The sequence below is a fragment of the Bactrocera latifrons genome, unplaced genomic scaffold, assembly GCF_001853355.1.
Source record: "Bactrocera latifrons isolate USDA-ARS-PBARC rearing strain unplaced genomic scaffold, ASM185335v1 scaffold_98, whole genome shotgun sequence".
In the NCBI taxonomy this organism is placed as follows: Eukaryota; Metazoa; Arthropoda; class Insecta; order Diptera; family Tephritidae; genus Bactrocera; species Bactrocera latifrons.
This window is the reverse complement of record NW_017537689.1, coordinates 12317-30580: the sequence shown is the minus strand read 5'-3', so window position 1 is coordinate 30580 and position 18264 is coordinate 12317. Positions and strand designations below refer to the sequence as shown.

The 18264-nt window shown below is 34.5% G+C and overlaps 2 protein-coding genes and 1 long non-coding RNA gene across 8 annotated transcripts in view; 2 read left to right on the top strand and 1 right to left on the bottom strand.

Moving 5' to 3' along the window:
* The window catches only part of LOC108977952 (synaptic vesicle glycoprotein 2B), a 55266-nt gene that overhangs the window by 27808 nt on the left and 9194 nt on the right, over positions 1–18264 (bottom strand). The gene's annotated exons all lie outside the window — the stretch shown is intronic.
* LOC108977956 overlaps positions 1–18264 on the top strand; it is a 140008-nt gene that overhangs the window by 121092 nt on the left and 652 nt on the right. The gene's annotated exons all lie outside the window — the stretch shown is intronic.
* Positions 2713–17405, top strand: LOC108977953 (uncharacterized protein DDB_G0286175). 2 transcript variants are annotated; one of them, XM_018947958.1, is made up of 3 exons: positions 2713–3249; positions 6324–7318; positions 15460–17405. In XM_018947958.1, the coding sequence occupies exons 2-3, from the start codon at positions 7093–7095 to the stop codon at positions 16299–16301; spliced, it is 1068 nt and encodes a 355-aa protein (XP_018803503.1). In that variant the 5' UTR covers positions 2713–3249; positions 6324–7092; the 3' UTR covers positions 16302–17405. The 2 variants fall into 2 exon arrangements, with proteins under 2 accessions (XP_018803503.1, XP_018803502.1); XM_018947957.1 differs by having other exon boundaries at positions 6321–7318.

The following is an 18264-nucleotide window of genomic DNA, read 5'->3' as shown; positions in this document are numbered from 1 at the left end:
AATCTTAATCTAAAATTTTTTAATATTTTTTTTTTTAATGTTATTCCATTTCTAGGTACCAAATATATTCTCAAACTAAATTAAAGATATCGATATTCTAATATCTTCCATATTCAACTGATTATTTGATTTTCAATTTTTCAAAGTAGTGGTAACCTTCTGAAAAATATGCCGGACAGAAATTAATACCTTGAACCTGTTTAATGTGTTACCCACATTGCAATATTAATTTATATAAAATATTATTTTTTTATGATATCCTTACTCTAACAAGGTGGCGACCCTACACAAAAAGTTTTTAATTTAGCAGACTTATTGGTACTATTGTCGAACCCATACTGAAATTCTTTCTTTTCATCAATTCATTTATATTCAATTTTTTTAGAGATGGCAACACTATTTAACGTTATTTTATGAGCTTAAATCTGCTTAATTTGATACCCTCATTGTAAACTTTCATTTATTTTTTAAATTTCGTGCACTAAAGTGGCAATCCTTCATCATAATATTTTCAGCCCTCAAGTTGCAGAGAGTATGTTGTTGTTGTAATGAAATTAGTTTATTAATTTGTGGAAAATACATTTTAACCAGCTGAAAACCTTTCTAAAAAATTACGCCAAAAAATTTCTAACATCTGTTGGCACGAAATTATAATAATGTATCATTTATACATTTAATTTACCCTATAAAAAATATTTTTAAAGGCTTTTTAAAGCACTTTAATTAATTCTCCAAATAATTGTACTTATTTATTTATTCATTATTTTTTGTTTACGTTTTGCAAACCTATGGCAACTCTGGACAAAAATATAGCTAACAAAAAAACTTTTTAAACTCGGCCGCGTTATAATATTTTATTCATATACATATTATTATTTTTAAATATATTTACAAACATATGGCAACGACGTGCAACATATGGCAACGCAGTGTAAAAATATTTTCCGCAGAAAACTATTAAATTGACATAAATCTTTTTAAACCAACCCATATAATAATATTGTGAAAATCTAAAGAAAACTATATATTTTAATATATTAATGGAACAAAAAATATTAGCGGCTGACAACCCTCTACAATTCTTTGAAGACATTTTTCTTGGGTTTCTTCACTTTATAGTACATATGTGCATTTCTTTATTAAATATTGTTTGCTTAAAAATATTTTAAGTTCTACAAATTTAGAATAGGTGGCAACCCTTCAACTTTTATTCTATTTTCAACGAACCAAAAATTACACCAAAAATTACTAAAAATATTAAAATCTCTTCTGATTTCGCTCTAGTAGCGCTTTGTGTTCGTGACGGAATTACGTTTCGTAACACAATTTTGTTGCAGTTGAACAATTTTACTTTCTCTAAAATTTCTATTCCGAGTTCATAATTTTTCTATGCTTTGAACTTTTTTCCTCATTACTCCATGTCTATTCGGTAAAAGAAAAAGGTAAACGTCGACAATACACAAACTCGTTTACTTTACTTAACAGCAGCACTATTGTCAATAAGCCGGTTATTTCACGTGAATCCTTTACAATCGAAACTCCTGCAATTTTCTTAAGTGTCGCTTAAGCTGCTCGAAACTTTCCCAATTAAAAAAATTCCAGAATATTTCCGAAATGATTGAATAACATACTTTGCTTGCATAAGTGCGCCACCAGCTACGGAGCTATGATATGCTTCAACAATAAAATGTACATGTACACGCTCGCCGCACACAGTGGGAAAGTGAATGCTTTTTTACACAGTTTGTTGTACGTTGTTATTGTTGATGTTGTTGTCACCCCGCCCTAGGCTGCCGTGCGCACACATATCGAGCGATTGCCATGCACTTTCCATTTCCAATAAATTTCTATATGCCACATAGATGCAGACACACACATACAAATATATGTGTGAATGCAACTGTGTTTGCTGAATGGAGTTCATTCGTTTGTCGCTTTTATATTCCGTTGTTCTCGCATTCTGTTGCACGTTTGTTTTGGTTCTTTATCCGCCTCAGTCAAGTGGAATCGACAGCCACAGAATGGCAGTAGAAGAAGAAGAAGCAGAAGCAGAAGAAGAGGAGCGTTAATATCTCGGAAGCCACAATGCAATCGAGCAGCGAAGTCGGAAAAGAGCAGAAAAGTTGCAACCAAACACACACGTAGACACTTACAATTTGCACATGCAACATCGTAAAAGCATGTGGTGTGAAGTTGCATGTGGCGTAGCTGACGATGGAGACGTCGAAGGAAGTGTTGCTGTGACTCCTGTAACAGCTGGCTGACTGACTTGTGCACTAACCATCACCCACCAGCGCCACACGTGCACTTCACGTTTAAACAAAAAAAAAAAAAAAACATAATAAAAGAAAGAAAAACGAAAACACATAAAATACAGCCAAATGCGAAGACACAAACAAAAACAAAAATAGTGTAGCAAAAACAAAAACACTGGCACACGATGATGAAACGCCTTCGGGTGGAGTGCAACACTGTGCCGTGTGGCATAGCGGGCAAAAGGAAACGAGCGCTGGCGAACGCCTCCTTCGGGTGGGTAAGCACAAGCCGATGGCGAAAGGAGAGAGGGAGGTGGAGCCAAATGGGTGGCTTTACGCGTCGTGCAGCGGTGAAGAGGCGAATCTGCTACGTTTGTGAGATTCATCGTGGCGTACGAAATGACGGAGGAATCAGTTCAGTTTGATTCTGTTCGGTTGAGTTGAGTTCAGTTGCAGTTTGTTGTCGCGTCGGAGAGCACATACCAAAAAATTTCGGCAACCAAAAACGGATTAAAATTTTTGAATGCTTTTTTTTTAAACAAATTTTATTACGCAAAAACAAAAACAAAACAAGAAACAAATAATAGTAAAAAAGGAAGAAGAAGCAGCATTGGATGTGTGAATGAAAATCTGAAAAAGCCTCATACACAAATACATTGATAATATTGAATATTGGAACGCACAACGAAACTTGGCACAAACACACACACGCACATCTCTTTACTTATGGAATTAAACGCAAAAAATGGCACACACATCTACACACGTACAACATATTTATTAATAAGGCAAATATAAAAAGCGGAAATTTATGCATAAATAAACACACACACATACATCTATAAGCGTATGTGTGGCACAAAACAACATTGACAGCAACACAAAAACATTAAACACAACATATTAAACACCGATACGGAGCGACAATAAATAATAATCTTAGCGTGTAATACAAATTCGAGATCGACAGCATAAAAAGCAAGTTGCCATAAAGGTAAATTAAATGGTTATTTGATAATTTGAGTGTAAGTGTACCAGCAGACAGTAATAACGGCATATTGCAAGCATTTGGCAGAATTGGCGATGCGCAATTAATTATTGAAATAATTGAGTATTAACAGTCTCGCTATTAGTGATAAAGAAATAAAATATGATGCTTAAAAATAAATTAAAAAGTTGTGATAATATATAAGAGAAGTTTGGATCACATTAACAGAAAAAATATTATAAATTAATGTTTGAAAAGTGCGACATCAAATATAATATGCTCAAAGTAAATAAAAAAAATCTAATATAATATAACGGCTCTAAATTAACGGTGAAAATATGTTTATCATTAAAGGCTCACTCAAATGTGATTTTACGTATACGCCCCTACGTCAATTTGTATTACTAATATAAAAGTACATATACAGTGAAAAAGTTATTAAAAAAAAAAATATTTTAAAATAAATTTAATATATAAATATTTAAAAAATTATTTTTTAAATTATATGTAGAAAATTTTAAACATTAATAATTATTTTTAAAATTTAAATAATTTTCAAAATTTTATTAAACAAGTTTTCTATTCTTCTTTTTTTAATTTTATATTTCAAAAAATTTTAGATATAAAAAAATTATTTTTAAAATTTATTAAATTTTCTAAAATTTATGTTAAAACCATTTTTTCATATTTTTTAAAGCAAGTGTGGAGAAACCGACTCTGGTGACAATTTACGTACTCAAACCTTGCTTTAAAAACACTATTTTTCGAAATCATGCATAAACTATACTGACTTGTACCTAAACTCGGTCAAATCATAGTTTTAGAATAGAGAGGTAAAAGAAACATAATTTTCAATTGCATCATTTAGCCGCTAAAATTTAATGCAAAAATCGAACGTGCTATATAAAAAGTAATAAAATAAATAATTAAGACTGAAAAAAATTATATAAGTAATAACAATAGTTGAAATAATATTAAGAATAAATTCATAAACGGAAAAAATATTTGATAGCCGTTGAAATAAAACAAAATAAAATGAAATATTTAAAAAAAAGTAAAATATCTATCAAAAATAAGTCTACAAAATTTAAAGAACAAACAAAATTTTCCAAAATGCTCTCAGGGTGATAATAAAATGGAACAAAAGCACCTATTAAGTGAAAAAAGGCTATAAAAATATGTATAATGATATTTGTATAACTAGAACAATTTTACTACACAGGCATCGGTAAACCATCTCCTGCTTAAAATTTCCTTTTAACTACAAATGTTGGAAAATATTTTTAAAAATATTTAAACTCGCTTATATTACTATGAAAAATTAGTGTTTCACAAGTAATTTAAAAATTATCAACGGGCTGTTTCAGTTACAAAGGTTCATACTAATAATTTTACTGGAAAAGAATAAAAATTTAAACACTAAAAATGCAATATAATTTTTGTAAAAAGAATTTAACGTTTAAATAAAATATTAGTTATTTGTTTTTTGTTGTTTATTGTTATCAATCTCTTTCAAAAATTAATGTTTACAGCTGTGTAGGGTGCGTATACGTAACTTCGCACTTTAGCGAACGCCTTTGAAATATTACACGGGTCGTATGAGTAACTCATTTCTAAACAGATATGACCGAAATTTGATTACCTAAATGAAAATTATATGCTCATTCAAATTATTATGAAAATTTAAGTCGATTTCGAAAAGATTAAATATTAATTGCATTTTTTATAAAAATTAAAAAAAAAAATTTATTTCTTAATAAAACTTAAGTCAAACAAATAATTTAAAACATTAATGCAGACTATAGTTATATATATATATTTTAGGGTATATGGGTTTCACGTTAAAAAATAAGTATTTTACTCCTACAGCTAGTAGGAAATTGAGGAGGTTGCATGGGTTTCCTCGAGTAAGAAACAGCCTTTTTTCAACAATTTTTGCTTATCTAAAAAATTAAATATTTTATTCGAATTTTTTATTATTGCAAACATACACTAATAGCAAAAAAATTCTGAAATTTTTGGAAAAAATATTTTAAACTCGGCCATTGCGACGTCATTTCCGGCAACCTCTCGTAAAAAAGATGCCCCCGCGTTGCCAGAATAACTCCTTACATAATCATTTAAAATGAAAAAATAAGTGTTTTAGTTAAAATCTTAACGTAGAACTTGTACGAATGAAAAAAATTAAAATTCATACAATTTTACTAAAAAATTGAAATCTCTGTGGGAATTTTATCACATTTTGTAGTTGTAATCGAAGCTATTATTCGGGTCAACTTGAAAATTTAGGAAGATATTGTAGAGATGTTGTAGAATGTAATAAGATAATAAAAAATCGATTTTTTGAAACCCGAAAACCTATGTAACCTCTTAATGCTGATTATAAACAGATTTTAATTACGTTCTAGAATAAACAGATTTTCACGTTAAACCGAAGAACTGTATCACTATTTTACTCTAGAGCTAGCTGAAGGTAACTTAACGGTCGACAATTCCAAATCCTCGATAAAATCATATATACTTTTAATATTGTACCTTCAAAAAAAAAGTAATAATATATTAAAAAAAAAAATTAGAACAAAACACAAATAAATAAAATCAAAATAATACCGCTAAAATATATAACTAATATTACATAATCAATTGATCAAATAATTTAAAAAAAATAAGTTTACTAAAAAGAAATATTACAAATATCAATTTTTGCTCTTAATTTTTTTATAAATTACCAAAGAAGTTAAATTTTTGACGCTACAAATTTCAAAAATGTCAACTACAATCAAAATTTTATTTTTCTTATTCGTTAAATCTCAATTTTAGTAAACTATAATACAAAATTTTAAATTGACTAAAAATAAAAAAAAAATTAACATATGAAAAATAAAAAGAATAACTTTTTAATTCTAAATTATAAAAATTAAAAAATATAACGCAAAGAAAAGAATTCAAAAATAAAACCTCAAATAATTTTTGTAACTAAAATATTATTTAGTAATAAATATTAACAAAAAAAGCAAATATTTTTAACCAATCGCAGTTGAAAAGTCACAACTCACCTAATCACCCTGTATTTTTAGAAGAACTCGGATACTACTTTATTGTATATCTACACACATCAAAACTGAACAATCGACAAAATTGCATTTCAACGAGACTTACAACATATCAAAAGCATTACGAGCGAAAAATATAAAACAAAAACAAATGCAAAGCAGATTAGAGGAGCATAGCGGAGCGATAGAGGATAAATAGCAATTAATTGCAATAGTTTTACACATCAGAACACTTTACAACAACTTTAGCAGCGAAAACTAATAACAGCGAAAACTTTTCTGACGACAAAAACAACAGAAAACACGCCGGCAGCTGAAGCAAAAGCTGGCAAACGACGATAACGATAACAAGAACAATATCAACAACAGCAACAACAGCGCTAATAATAAAGGCAGCAAGAGCAATTGCAAATCAAACAACGACTACTTCTAATCCTTCAAGAAACACGCACGCACACACATACACAAAAGCCGCAACAAATTACACACACACACGCGCGCAAACAAAGCTGATAAGCGCATATCCAAGAGCACAAACACATACAAACAAATTCGCCTGAGCGACCACACCCACACATACACTGATTAACACACACACACACACAGTTTCAAATAGAAATAAGTGTGAAGCGGAGCAGCTAAACCCGCACAACAGCTGGGCTTTGGTTGGGTGTCGGAAAAACTTATCCGTTCTTGTTCGTAAAGTCGCGCTAAGTCGCGTCGCAAAGCCACAAAACTGGAGGAGCACGGCAGCGGCTGCGGCAGCGGTGGCGGTGGCGGTGGCAGCGGCAGTGCGATGAGTTCGAAAGTCAGTTCGCTGGAGGAGAAAGTGAAACTCCCGCCGACGGAGACGATAAGCCGGTGTTATCAGCCACCAGGCAAGAATCGCAAAGTCATACGCATTCTCACCGTGGCGGTGTATGTGCTGTGCGTCTCGTTGGCGGCGATTATGTTGTCGCTATACTACATCTTTATTTGGGATCCAACTATTAGACCCTTTGTCACTAAGGGCAACCAATGCGGTAAGCCACTGGAAATTTATAACACACAATTCATCCGCAACACTTTGTGAAACTCTATTTTGTAATTTGCTATGCATGAGTGCGATGTGCGGATGTTGTCAATGTGAGTGGGGTTGGGAGGGGGGCGGTTGTGTAGGGCGGTTGTCGGTTGCGTGTATGCATTTCGGTTATAACATGATTTGCTTACAAAGCATTTCATTTACGCGACTGAAACGTGTAAGTAATGCGAAGTCGGTCGCACAGTGGTGTGTTGTTGCAAAATTTGGTGGCAAAAAGTTAAATGTGCATGGGTGGAACTTAATATACTCTCAAATTTATTATAATTTATAAGACTTAGATCGACAGCTCGAGCTTTGTGTATATTAAATTCTGAGAAATCTTTTTTGGTAGATAGGTGTCTAATATTAGATTTTGAGGAAACTGTTGTGGTAGGCATTAAGCTAAATTATACATTTGAGAGTTCTGATAGTAATCCACACCCACACATTCCATGGAAATGCTGAGGGTATATAAAATGCTAGTAGAATTTTTAATTTTGATTACTTAGAATGATTTTACTAATAATGTTGCAGCAGGACGCATAACGTCACCATTTTTCTAACCTCTTTAAAATTGAATAGAATATCACGGTTTGTATGCAGAATCCATATTAACCCAGCAGTAACCATAACAAGTTGCACTTCATTTCAAAATTAGTATAAACTTCAAGCCCAACTAGCACACCTGAAACATTAATTCAAATATTTTGGTCCGAAAAGTAAATATTAGTTTCACAGTGGATGAAAATGATCAATTATGATGCAAACTTGGATCTAAATCAATATTTTGGGTGGACAAAAAATAAAATACAAATGATAAATACCTGGTAATAACCTCCAAAAATAACTACACTTTCAACTCAAAAAAAAAACCTTTTTTATGAATTTTTTTTTAAAGACATTTTATTTAATAAATAAGTGAAAAGAGCGTACATTCAAAAAAATTTAATGTATTTTAATAATTGGTGATACATTTTAAAATATTTTGGAAGCTCTTGATCTCTTTGCCGATCTAACGAGATCTCTTTGAAAAATGATATCTGCCAGTAAAGAAAATGATTATCAAAAGTCTTACGCTTTCGAACATTATTGTGCGAAAATTCGAAGTCCATCGGTCTTACATTTTCGAGGAAGCTTTCCTCACTTACTTTGAAAAGAATATTTTGAGAAAAAAGCTGTTAAAATTTTGGAATCCGATTACAATTAATTGGATAATTCTTACAAAAATTACCATACATATTTATGTATATGCGAAACTATTTACCAAATCAACTTTAAATTTGAGGAGTTTATTTTCAAATATATGTGGGTTCGATGTATATGCAGAGGTATAAATTGCCTAGATAGTCTTACTAGAGACTTGGTAACCGCCCAAAAAGCGCTTTGCAGTGCAAACGTGTCTTCCTGTAACGGCCATGAGCGCCTGAATTGTTGACTTGGATCACAGTGACTCTCAAACTCCAGTTGCTATACAGAAGCAAGTTCATAAGAGACATAAATTGCCTAGATAGTCCTACTAGGGACTTGGTAGTCGGCCACGAGTGCATAAATGGGTGACTTCGATCGCTCTGCCTACCTTATTCAAATATCTACAGAGAGCAAGTTTTAAGTTAAACCAAATAATATTTATAAATTGAATTTTTACAACAGCGTTAGTCTTTTTCGGATTAGTTCTTTTTCGGTCTATTTCAGTCTTATTTTGTAAACCACTTAAAGGAGGTTATACTAGAAAATATTTAATATTAAGTTAACTGCCCATGATGACATATTTATGATTTTCAAATTAACAAGTTATTTTTCGTACTTCTTTGGGATAATATTTTTTTATCAATTTCTTTGCAGTGTTCTGTATATTCCACTTTTTACCGATATCGCAATCAATTTTAAAAGGAAAATCAAAACTAAAATCAGTATTATCCATTGTTCCTGTACTTGCATTTTATAGGGGGGAAAAAAGCGTGTACAAAATTCTAGAACGAAGAAATCACTAAGGGGTTACTTGGGCTTTCTCGCGTAAAAACCAGCCTCAGCCTCAACCTTTTAGGGGAAATTTTTTTTTTTTTTTCAAATAGTTCTAAATAAATCCTTCGCTCACAGACTTGAGAAGAATTATATATCAAAGATAGGTTAAGGGGGTGTTCTACTCCAGAATTTTGAAAACTTGAGACCCTTAAGAATATATCCTCCAAGGGATTTTTAAAAATTAAAATTATTTTAAGAGCTCCAGTTACTTTAATGACGCAGTACCTAGCCCGGTAGGTAGGTAGACTCACTTTTTTAAATGCGTTTTTCTCGAAAGTCAGTATCAATATCACCAGAATGTGTAAAATTTTTTTTTTGCGTATTCTTAAGATATCAATAAAAGGACCATAAAAAAATGAATAGCAAAAATATTTTTGGTTTTTTTTTTAAATAAAATTCAAAAAACTGCCCAAAATTTTATTTCTAGAGAATAATACTCCCTTAAGTAGTTCTCGAACAATCTAGCCAACCGATATCAAAAACACAGTTTCGAGAAAAACGCATTCAAAGACGCGCACTTAGCCTATCTAAGCCCTCGAGCGCACAAGTTCTCAAGGCAGTAGCTCCGAAGCTATTATTCGGATCAAATTGAAAATTTAAAGCAATATTCTAGAGATATTAGATAATATAACAAGACAATACAATTTTTTTAAACCCGTAAACTCACGTAACCCCTTAAAAAACTTGAAAATGTATTTGCTTTTGTTAGTCCGACTCAAATTTAATCAAATGATAATTTGAATAGGCATAACTGATAAAAAGCAGTGGTTTCAACGATTTTTTTTCACAAAATATGGTTTGAGGTTAAAAACCAATATTTTATTTCAATCTTAGCATATTTTAATGTTTATCAACAAAAATATATAAAATTGAACATAATGTCCCTCACAACATTTAGCTCTGAAATTTGCCACAACAATTTGCAACAAAATAACTAAAAACTTAAAGCTATCCACTCTTTTCTTTACTTTCAAACTCCCCTCACTTCACTTCATGTTGAGCAAAATTCACTTTCTATTGTTAGTATTTTACGCAATCAAATGTCACCTTTTGCACTCTGTGCAAATTAGTCGTTACGTACGTGACTGAACTGGCTTCGGTTGCCCTAGCGCTCGTCCCCAAAAAATTAAAAAGGACACAACAAACAAAACAAAATGCAAAACAAAGCCTTTGCAAATTAGTACGTGCGGTAAAAAGTGAAAGAAAGAGTTGTCGAACAAACGCTGGGCAAACGAAAAAAAAAACCAACACACACTACAAGGAAAAGCAAAAACGAAAATGATAAAAGTAAAACAGAATGAAAGTAGAATAAAAGCGCACAGCCGCAGAATGGAATGGAATGGAAGCGGAGAAAAGCGTGCGATTAATGAAAAAGTAGTTGCCGCTATTGCCACTACTGGCTGTTGGCGCTGTCGCTGTTTTTGCTGTTGTTGTTGTAGCGGGTTGGTAGTATTGTGCTTCCACTTTGGTTGTATTATGAATTGAAATTCCTCCACTTGTGGCAGCTGTTGAAATTCTAGGCCACAAGGCATATTCCAGCCAAGCAGTCAGCTAGTCAACCATTCATGCGTGACAACAAACGGGCACAGCCGTGCCGTGTCGAGCAAAGGATGCCAGATAGGATAGAAAATGAGCGATAGTTATGTAGGCAAGAGTATTTTTTGCATCTGCATGAGTTATATGTGTGTGCGTGTGTGTGAAGTAGAGAGATGTTATAATGGCGACGAGTAGCTAACAAGTGCAACGCCTAGTTTACGCGATTATTATTGTTGCTATTGTTCTTCTTGTTGGTGTTGTTGCACATTGTTGCCATTGTTGTGCGCAAACCTTAGCGATATCATTATTATTGTTATGTGCATTGGCCTGTATATACATATGTCTGTGTCTGACTGTGTGTTTGCGTTTGTGCATTGTTGTTCTTGTTGTTGCTGTTTGCATTTGTTCGCGTTTTGCGGTTGCAGCGCTGCAAATTCGCTTTACACCGAAAAATTAGGTCAATGGGGTGGCAATATTCTAAAGTGGGTCGTTATTGTTGTTGTTGCTGTTGCCGTTGTTGCAGTATGGCAGTGGGGCACGCCAAAGTGGGCATTGAGGTAGGTTAGTTGTTGGCGTAAGGAGCGACCAAAGCAGCGTGAACACGAAATGTGCATGTAGTGGCTACATGTACATAAATACATGCATATATGTGTGTATGCGTATGTATTTAGGTGAGCGTAGATGTGTGCGCGCACGCTTGGAGGCCGGTGGGCGTGTACTCGTGCAGAATTGCTCGTGACATATGTACATACATTTACTGACACACACACACTTATATATATGCGTGCACCGTTGGCTTTATGCTTTTCTGTGTACAAGTTTGTTTGTGTTTGTGTTCGACTCTTTGACAGGTCAAAATCCGAGTAAACGTTCGCTCGCCATCAAAAGGCCATAATTCATTCGCCGCCGTCCATTTACTGCCCACTCGCTCGTTTCACATTTCAGCGACCATAGCGCTTACATAACTCCGTTATTCGCTGTTGAGCACAAGCCTTTTTACCCCACTTTGCTTACTTCGCCTTCGCTGACTGCATGTGCTCAATGTGCTTGACGTTGGTTTTGTATTTTAATTGCAATATTTGCATTGCTCTAATATTTTCAATATTAAGTGGGCTGCAACAACAACAATAAATACGAATGAAGTGCCAGCCTAGTCTTGCGCTCGCGTACATATACCTATGTACATACATATATATTTATAAATACATGTACATAATTATATATGCGCACTCTATAAATAAATAAAGTGGAGCACAGGCGGTGGCGGCGGTGGCGGCGGCGTCGGCAACTGGCAGGCCAACAAAAATGGGGAGCAAAACAAACTTGTTATTTGGCATAATTTCCACTTGGCATTTTCAAGGTAGCAGGCACGACAGCTACAACAGCAACAACTACAACTGCAATAATAATAACAAACAGTAACAACAACAAGCAAATAAGAGCAGTGCAGTCATCACAAACGCCACCGTCTATTGCCGGCGACAAGGTTATGACCATGTACAGGCAAAATCACAAGAACAAAAGCAATCACGCCGCCATACATACATACATACACACATAAATACTTATGTAGAACTTATTTACAAATTCACGCAAATAAAAAAGGGCACTGTTGAAGCTGTCATTAAAAGCATATCAAAAGTGGTGGAAATTGATGGAAGAAGTCGTAGCAGACTGAAGACTGAAGAGTGCGCGTTTTATTTTCATATTTCCACAATGACTTGAGAGTTTGAGATTTTCCTCGTGTTTATTGCTAGCAACATCTTAGTATTCAGAAATAAACTTAAGCATAATTTTATGTTATTATTCGGTGTATTTAAAGCGAGTGGGTTGAGTATATGACTAACAATCGGGTGATTAATAGTTGAAACCTCAATCAAAACAATTTATTACGTAACTAGAGAAGAAGTGTTCCTCAGTCGATATTGATGGCCGTCCTGGACGTGGTTCGTCGTCAACGAGTTGTCGATCCTCTTTAAATAATTTCTCCGACGTTTCCTTTTGGGGATTATAAACTGTTATAATATTATAAACTCTGTTCAGTTTGTAAAAAGTGTTTAATTTTAATGGTTTCCAACAAACATCGCTCCAATTCGTCTATTTACCTTAAAAAGCTGCTCAAATAGTTGATTTCAACTTCATCATTCTGTCGTTGTATAGACTAACTTTGTCAGCACAACAAGAAGAAAAGGATATAATTAATAGATTTTTTTGTTGATGTTATTACTGTTGTAATATAAAAGATAAGCATAAGATTACTATTTCTATTTTATCTTCTGTCTATCTGTTTCGGTTACCCCGAACAATTTCTTAGTTCATAACACGAGCCTTTGATTGTCTGCCGATTATTCATAAACAATGATCAGAGGATCGTATCCGAAATTGCGAGATAGTTTTTAAAAGATCTGCAAGAAGTTGCAATTTTCGGAAAACGTATTCTAATAGACGATCTAATTAGACCTTCACTACGGTTTTCCTACTAAGGTTAAGCGTAATATGGATTGAAAGGAAGAAAAAGAGGCAGAGACACCAATGCTTCAAACTATTTTTTCTGACTTTTTTACTCTTACCAACTCAATAACCCCCTCTCTTCTACTTAACGATCTTCAGATAGTGCGTAAATTATTTCTTCCTTCAGTTGTGTTTGGCTTTCATATTACTGTACTGTTGTTCCTTCTATAAGAAGGAGAGCCGTTTGAAGTTATTAAAAAATATACATATATTCGGTCAGCAAGCTTATAAATATATTAGTACATTTTCTTATTCCGCGCCAGTTGTAACTTTGTCTGATAAAATAATAGTGATAGTACTCTTCTTACACAGTGTATATTTTTTTCAATAGAAAGAATAAAATTAGTAATCTGTATATATGTGAGGCAATTTCTACTATGCTCCACTACGGCCAAAACCCATAGTTCAGATCTGTGCTGTTTACAAATGGGGCTTCTGAAGCAAGGTAGAAGATCAGATTTTCTGTTCTGTTTCTGTCTATGAAAATGATTTTACTAGTGACAAGTAAGCTCCAAATTAGGCTTATGAAAAATTACTGTCCCAGATATATGTCAATAGGGACAAAGTAACATCATGCAATTATCTTTAGAACGGCAAAAACAAATTTCGAAAAAACGGTGATAATTGGCAATATCGGAACAATGTACCTACCAATTTAATGCAGAAATAATGGATTTCTTTTTACTCTATTTTGATAAGTAGTTTAGTCTCGTCCTTATAATACAACAATATCTCGATTATGCACTTGCCTAAGAGAAGCAACCCTGCCGAAACTGCTTGGAGCCGAGTTCATAATGCTCCTTAACTGGGGGCATATAGGTCTTAGGCAAGTGTTTGATGGAGGACATCAAGAGCCATCCTGTTTTTGTGCGGATTGCAGTGTTCTGACACATCTATAGCTTCCTCGTCAGCGTTTCACTGCATCCAGCTATGATGTAGTTAAGGACCGGCCGACCGATTGCTTTTTATGTCGCCAACAACGTTACTTTGTCTTTTCCCCGTGTGCTCCCGGCTGGCGACTTCAAGATTTCGTTGCGGCTTTGTACTCTGGCAGTAATCGCAGTCGTGCGCTGGCTGTCGAATGTCACACCTAAAATCTTTGAGTTATTGACAGTCGAAGTTTTAACACCGTCGACTGCAATATTAAGACCAAGCCTCTAATCCTTCGTGCAGTTAGTGAATAAGGTCGTTGTAGATTTATTTGGGGAGTGTGTTATATTTCATGCAGCGAGAAAGTGAGAAAGTTCGGAGAGATAGCCTTTTACTTTTGAGCAGATACTACCACCCTGCGGAGCCCCCTGTTTAATTCTTCACAATTTATAGTTTTTATTTCAAAACAGTACGGATGATTGTCGTCCGCTCAGGTAGTTCATAGTCCACCGCTTTATTCCTGGAGGGAGCGTAGATTTTTAAATCTCCTCAAGTAGACTGATTGTGTCAAAAGATTTTGACAAGCCCAACGCTATGAGGGTCGCCCTTTCGCAAGGAGGTTTTTAGTTGAGACCATGAACTATCTGGGCGTTTATGACGTGCTGTGTTGGTGCTGTACACTTTTCGGAAACAATGATTGTGATTTGCTAGAGTCTGGTGATGTGTGAGGGTCGGGAGTACCAACGCCTATTGTGTTTTCACTACTGGGGAGAGGAGAGTCATCGGAAGTTAGGACTCCCCTTTGTTGGCGGGATTTCCACGTTTTAGTAGTGGGACCACTCTTCCGATTTTCCACACATCGGGTATTTGAAGAGTGGTCGGCGGCAGGTTGAAGACCTTGGTGAGGAGCCAATGGATTATTGATGACACTCTGCAAAGTAAGTGATGCGCATGTCGATCGATAATACTCGTCCACACGATTTTTTATTTTTGTTTCAAGTATAGAATTTTTTTCGTATTTATTTTATATTCGATGTTTTATACCAATAAACTGAAAAATTTTAAAGGTAATGTTTTTTATTAAATTCTAAGTTCCATATTCTATTTCACAGCAATTATATTTAAATCATTAATATTTCCTTGTATTTTTGTTCTTGCATTTAGACAAAATTGTGATACCAGAGAAAATCGCTATACGCCTACTCAATTCATCGGAAGTCACCGCCGAACAATTCTACAAACACATACTCGAACAATATCGCATACTCAATCAGTTGCAACAGCAGCGACAACAATTTCTACAAAAACAACATATTCATCTACAACAACTGGCTGCCGCCAACAAATTTCAAGAAATCTTTGCCACAGCGACAATAATACAAGCGAATGCCAGAGATCCGTTACGTAAGCCGATTACACCAACAAATGGCACCTTCCTGCTGGATCCATCACAACCCATAGTGAATAGCCTCGAACCGCGTATACCGATATTGGATACTGCGCAAGCGCCCATACCTGTGCTGGCACCCGCATCAGCGCTAGCAACGGCGCTCTCCTCATCGTCGTCGTCGTCATCGTCGGCAGCATTGGCCGCGGCTAGCGCGACTAACGGCCATACCAAACGTAAATCGCATCGCAAACACTACAACAACAATAGTCATCATCGGCATACTTCGCGTAAAAATCATCGAAAATCCACCGCTGTCACGGGTAACGGTAACAACAATGCGGACAACAATAATAATAACAGCAACAACGATTACGAACCCGAACCATTTGTAGTGGAAACGCCACCCATGAACCCGCCCATCTTGTCTGTGGTGCAAGAGCCCTACACCCAGCTGCCCATACCGTTGGTGTTGAATTCGCGCGAAGACAAACGTCCGTTATATTATACGCATAGCGAGCGTAGGGGCGGCAGCGGCGGTGCGCGCAAGCGTACGGGCTACGAGACGCAAACCTACATGAATCCACTGCTGACCGGCGAACTTATATTCGAAAAATAAAGGGTGCAGAGCGAATGAGGAATTCGAAAAATTGTTAAATTAAGAGAAATGAAATGTAGACGTGAAGCAGAGTGAGGTTAGGAAGAACTCATATTTTTACTTTAGCGGAAGGCAGTGTTAGGGCTTGCGGAGCAGAACGAAAACATGTGTAAAGCAAGAAACAATGTATGGTATTTGGTAGGGAAAACCGCAAACTATGTCATAATTGGCTCATATCATAGGTAAACAACAATTTCAACAACAACAACAATAACAACAACAGCAAAAATACTGCCACTATTGCCGCCCCCCAAAAAAGCAATGACTGCAACGGCAGCAGAAAAACGCTTACAAAGCGCATTTCTGCTGCGACTGCGGCTACAACAACAACACTTAACTATGGAAAAACAGAAAACAATAAGCAAAGAGGAAACAACAAACAAACTAGAGCATATATAGCAAATTTTTGAATGTGTAGCGATTAGCGAAAAAACCAAAAAAACCTGAATAATGAAATATCTAAAAAAAAATATAACAACAAAAATAGCAACAACAAAATCTTATATATCCGTATACCCAACAACCAAAATACACTTGTAATCGTCTGTATGTACTGTTTATACTCGTATTGTATGTTTATATATATATAATCGGAGCAAAAAAATTAAATAAATAAACCTTCCCGCCTATACACCAAATTCACACTCTATACACCACTTTATATAACTGGTCATATGGTTCGTAGCACATTTCGGCAGCATAAAAACACATGTATGCATAGAGGCGCAATAAAGCACATAAAACGCATTGAAATGCACGAAAACGCATATAAACGCATGAAAACGCATAAAATGCATTAAAAAGCATATAAACGCATATAAACGCATGAGAACGCATTTATTCTTCAACACCAACGGCACCACCACAACCACTCGCTATCAATTTTTCACACACTTCGTCTTCAGTCACACACACACTCACTTAGCCACTTTTTCAAACGCCATGTTCACCGCCACTTTCCCACTCACACACATACACGCGCGCATTTACTAGTGAAGAATTTAATCACCAAATCAAATCAAGTACACCACCAACAATAATAAAAAGTAAAAACAATAACAAAAATGAAAAACAAAAACAAACGAAATATAAAACCAAAASCGAAAGATCAAATAGCATAGATCTTATATATGTATGTATATCAAACAAATGTATGTATGTCTTGTTGAATTACAAAGTTAGAGAAGCCGGCCTTAAACAAAGGCTTAAAAGCCAAAGCGGCCAAAGTAGAGAGGGAGAACGCAAAAAAATGTAAGCAATAAATGAATGTTTTCAGAAATCCTGCAACAAAGAGCAAAGCACATGAAAAAAATAAACAAAGTTTGAAAGGAATCGCCTAGGTCCAGCCGAAAGCACTCATATGTTGCTGCATACATTTAGAACTACACTCTATGTATATGTATGTGTATGTTAGGCATTTGGAAAGCGATTGTGTGAACTGCAAATGAAGGCCTTTACTTTGACATCAAAGACTTGCAGTTGGCAAATAAGCGGATTGAAATGATAATAAAGATAAGAAGACCACTACCACTGCTGTGTCTGTAGTACGTCGTCGTAAATAATATTATATACTTACTTGAAAAGGCGAATAAAATAAATAAACAATAATTAAAACTAAGTTGAACGAAAAATGTGAAATAAATAATAAAAACAAAAAAACTGTAATAAAATAAAGAGATTTTTTGCTTATTCATAATTTCAAGTTGAAAAGGCAACACTAGCGCGAAGTGGTAAGAACAGTTACGAGTGGGTTATATAAAATGCTTATAAGCAAACAAGCTGCGACTGAGTGTAGGCTTATATTTATTATTTGTTTATTTTATACTTATTAATTGGTTTTATCACACTTTTTTAATCTAAATTTTATTTTATTTATTTTTTTAATTTTTCCTATATTTATCAATGAATAATTATTATATTTTTA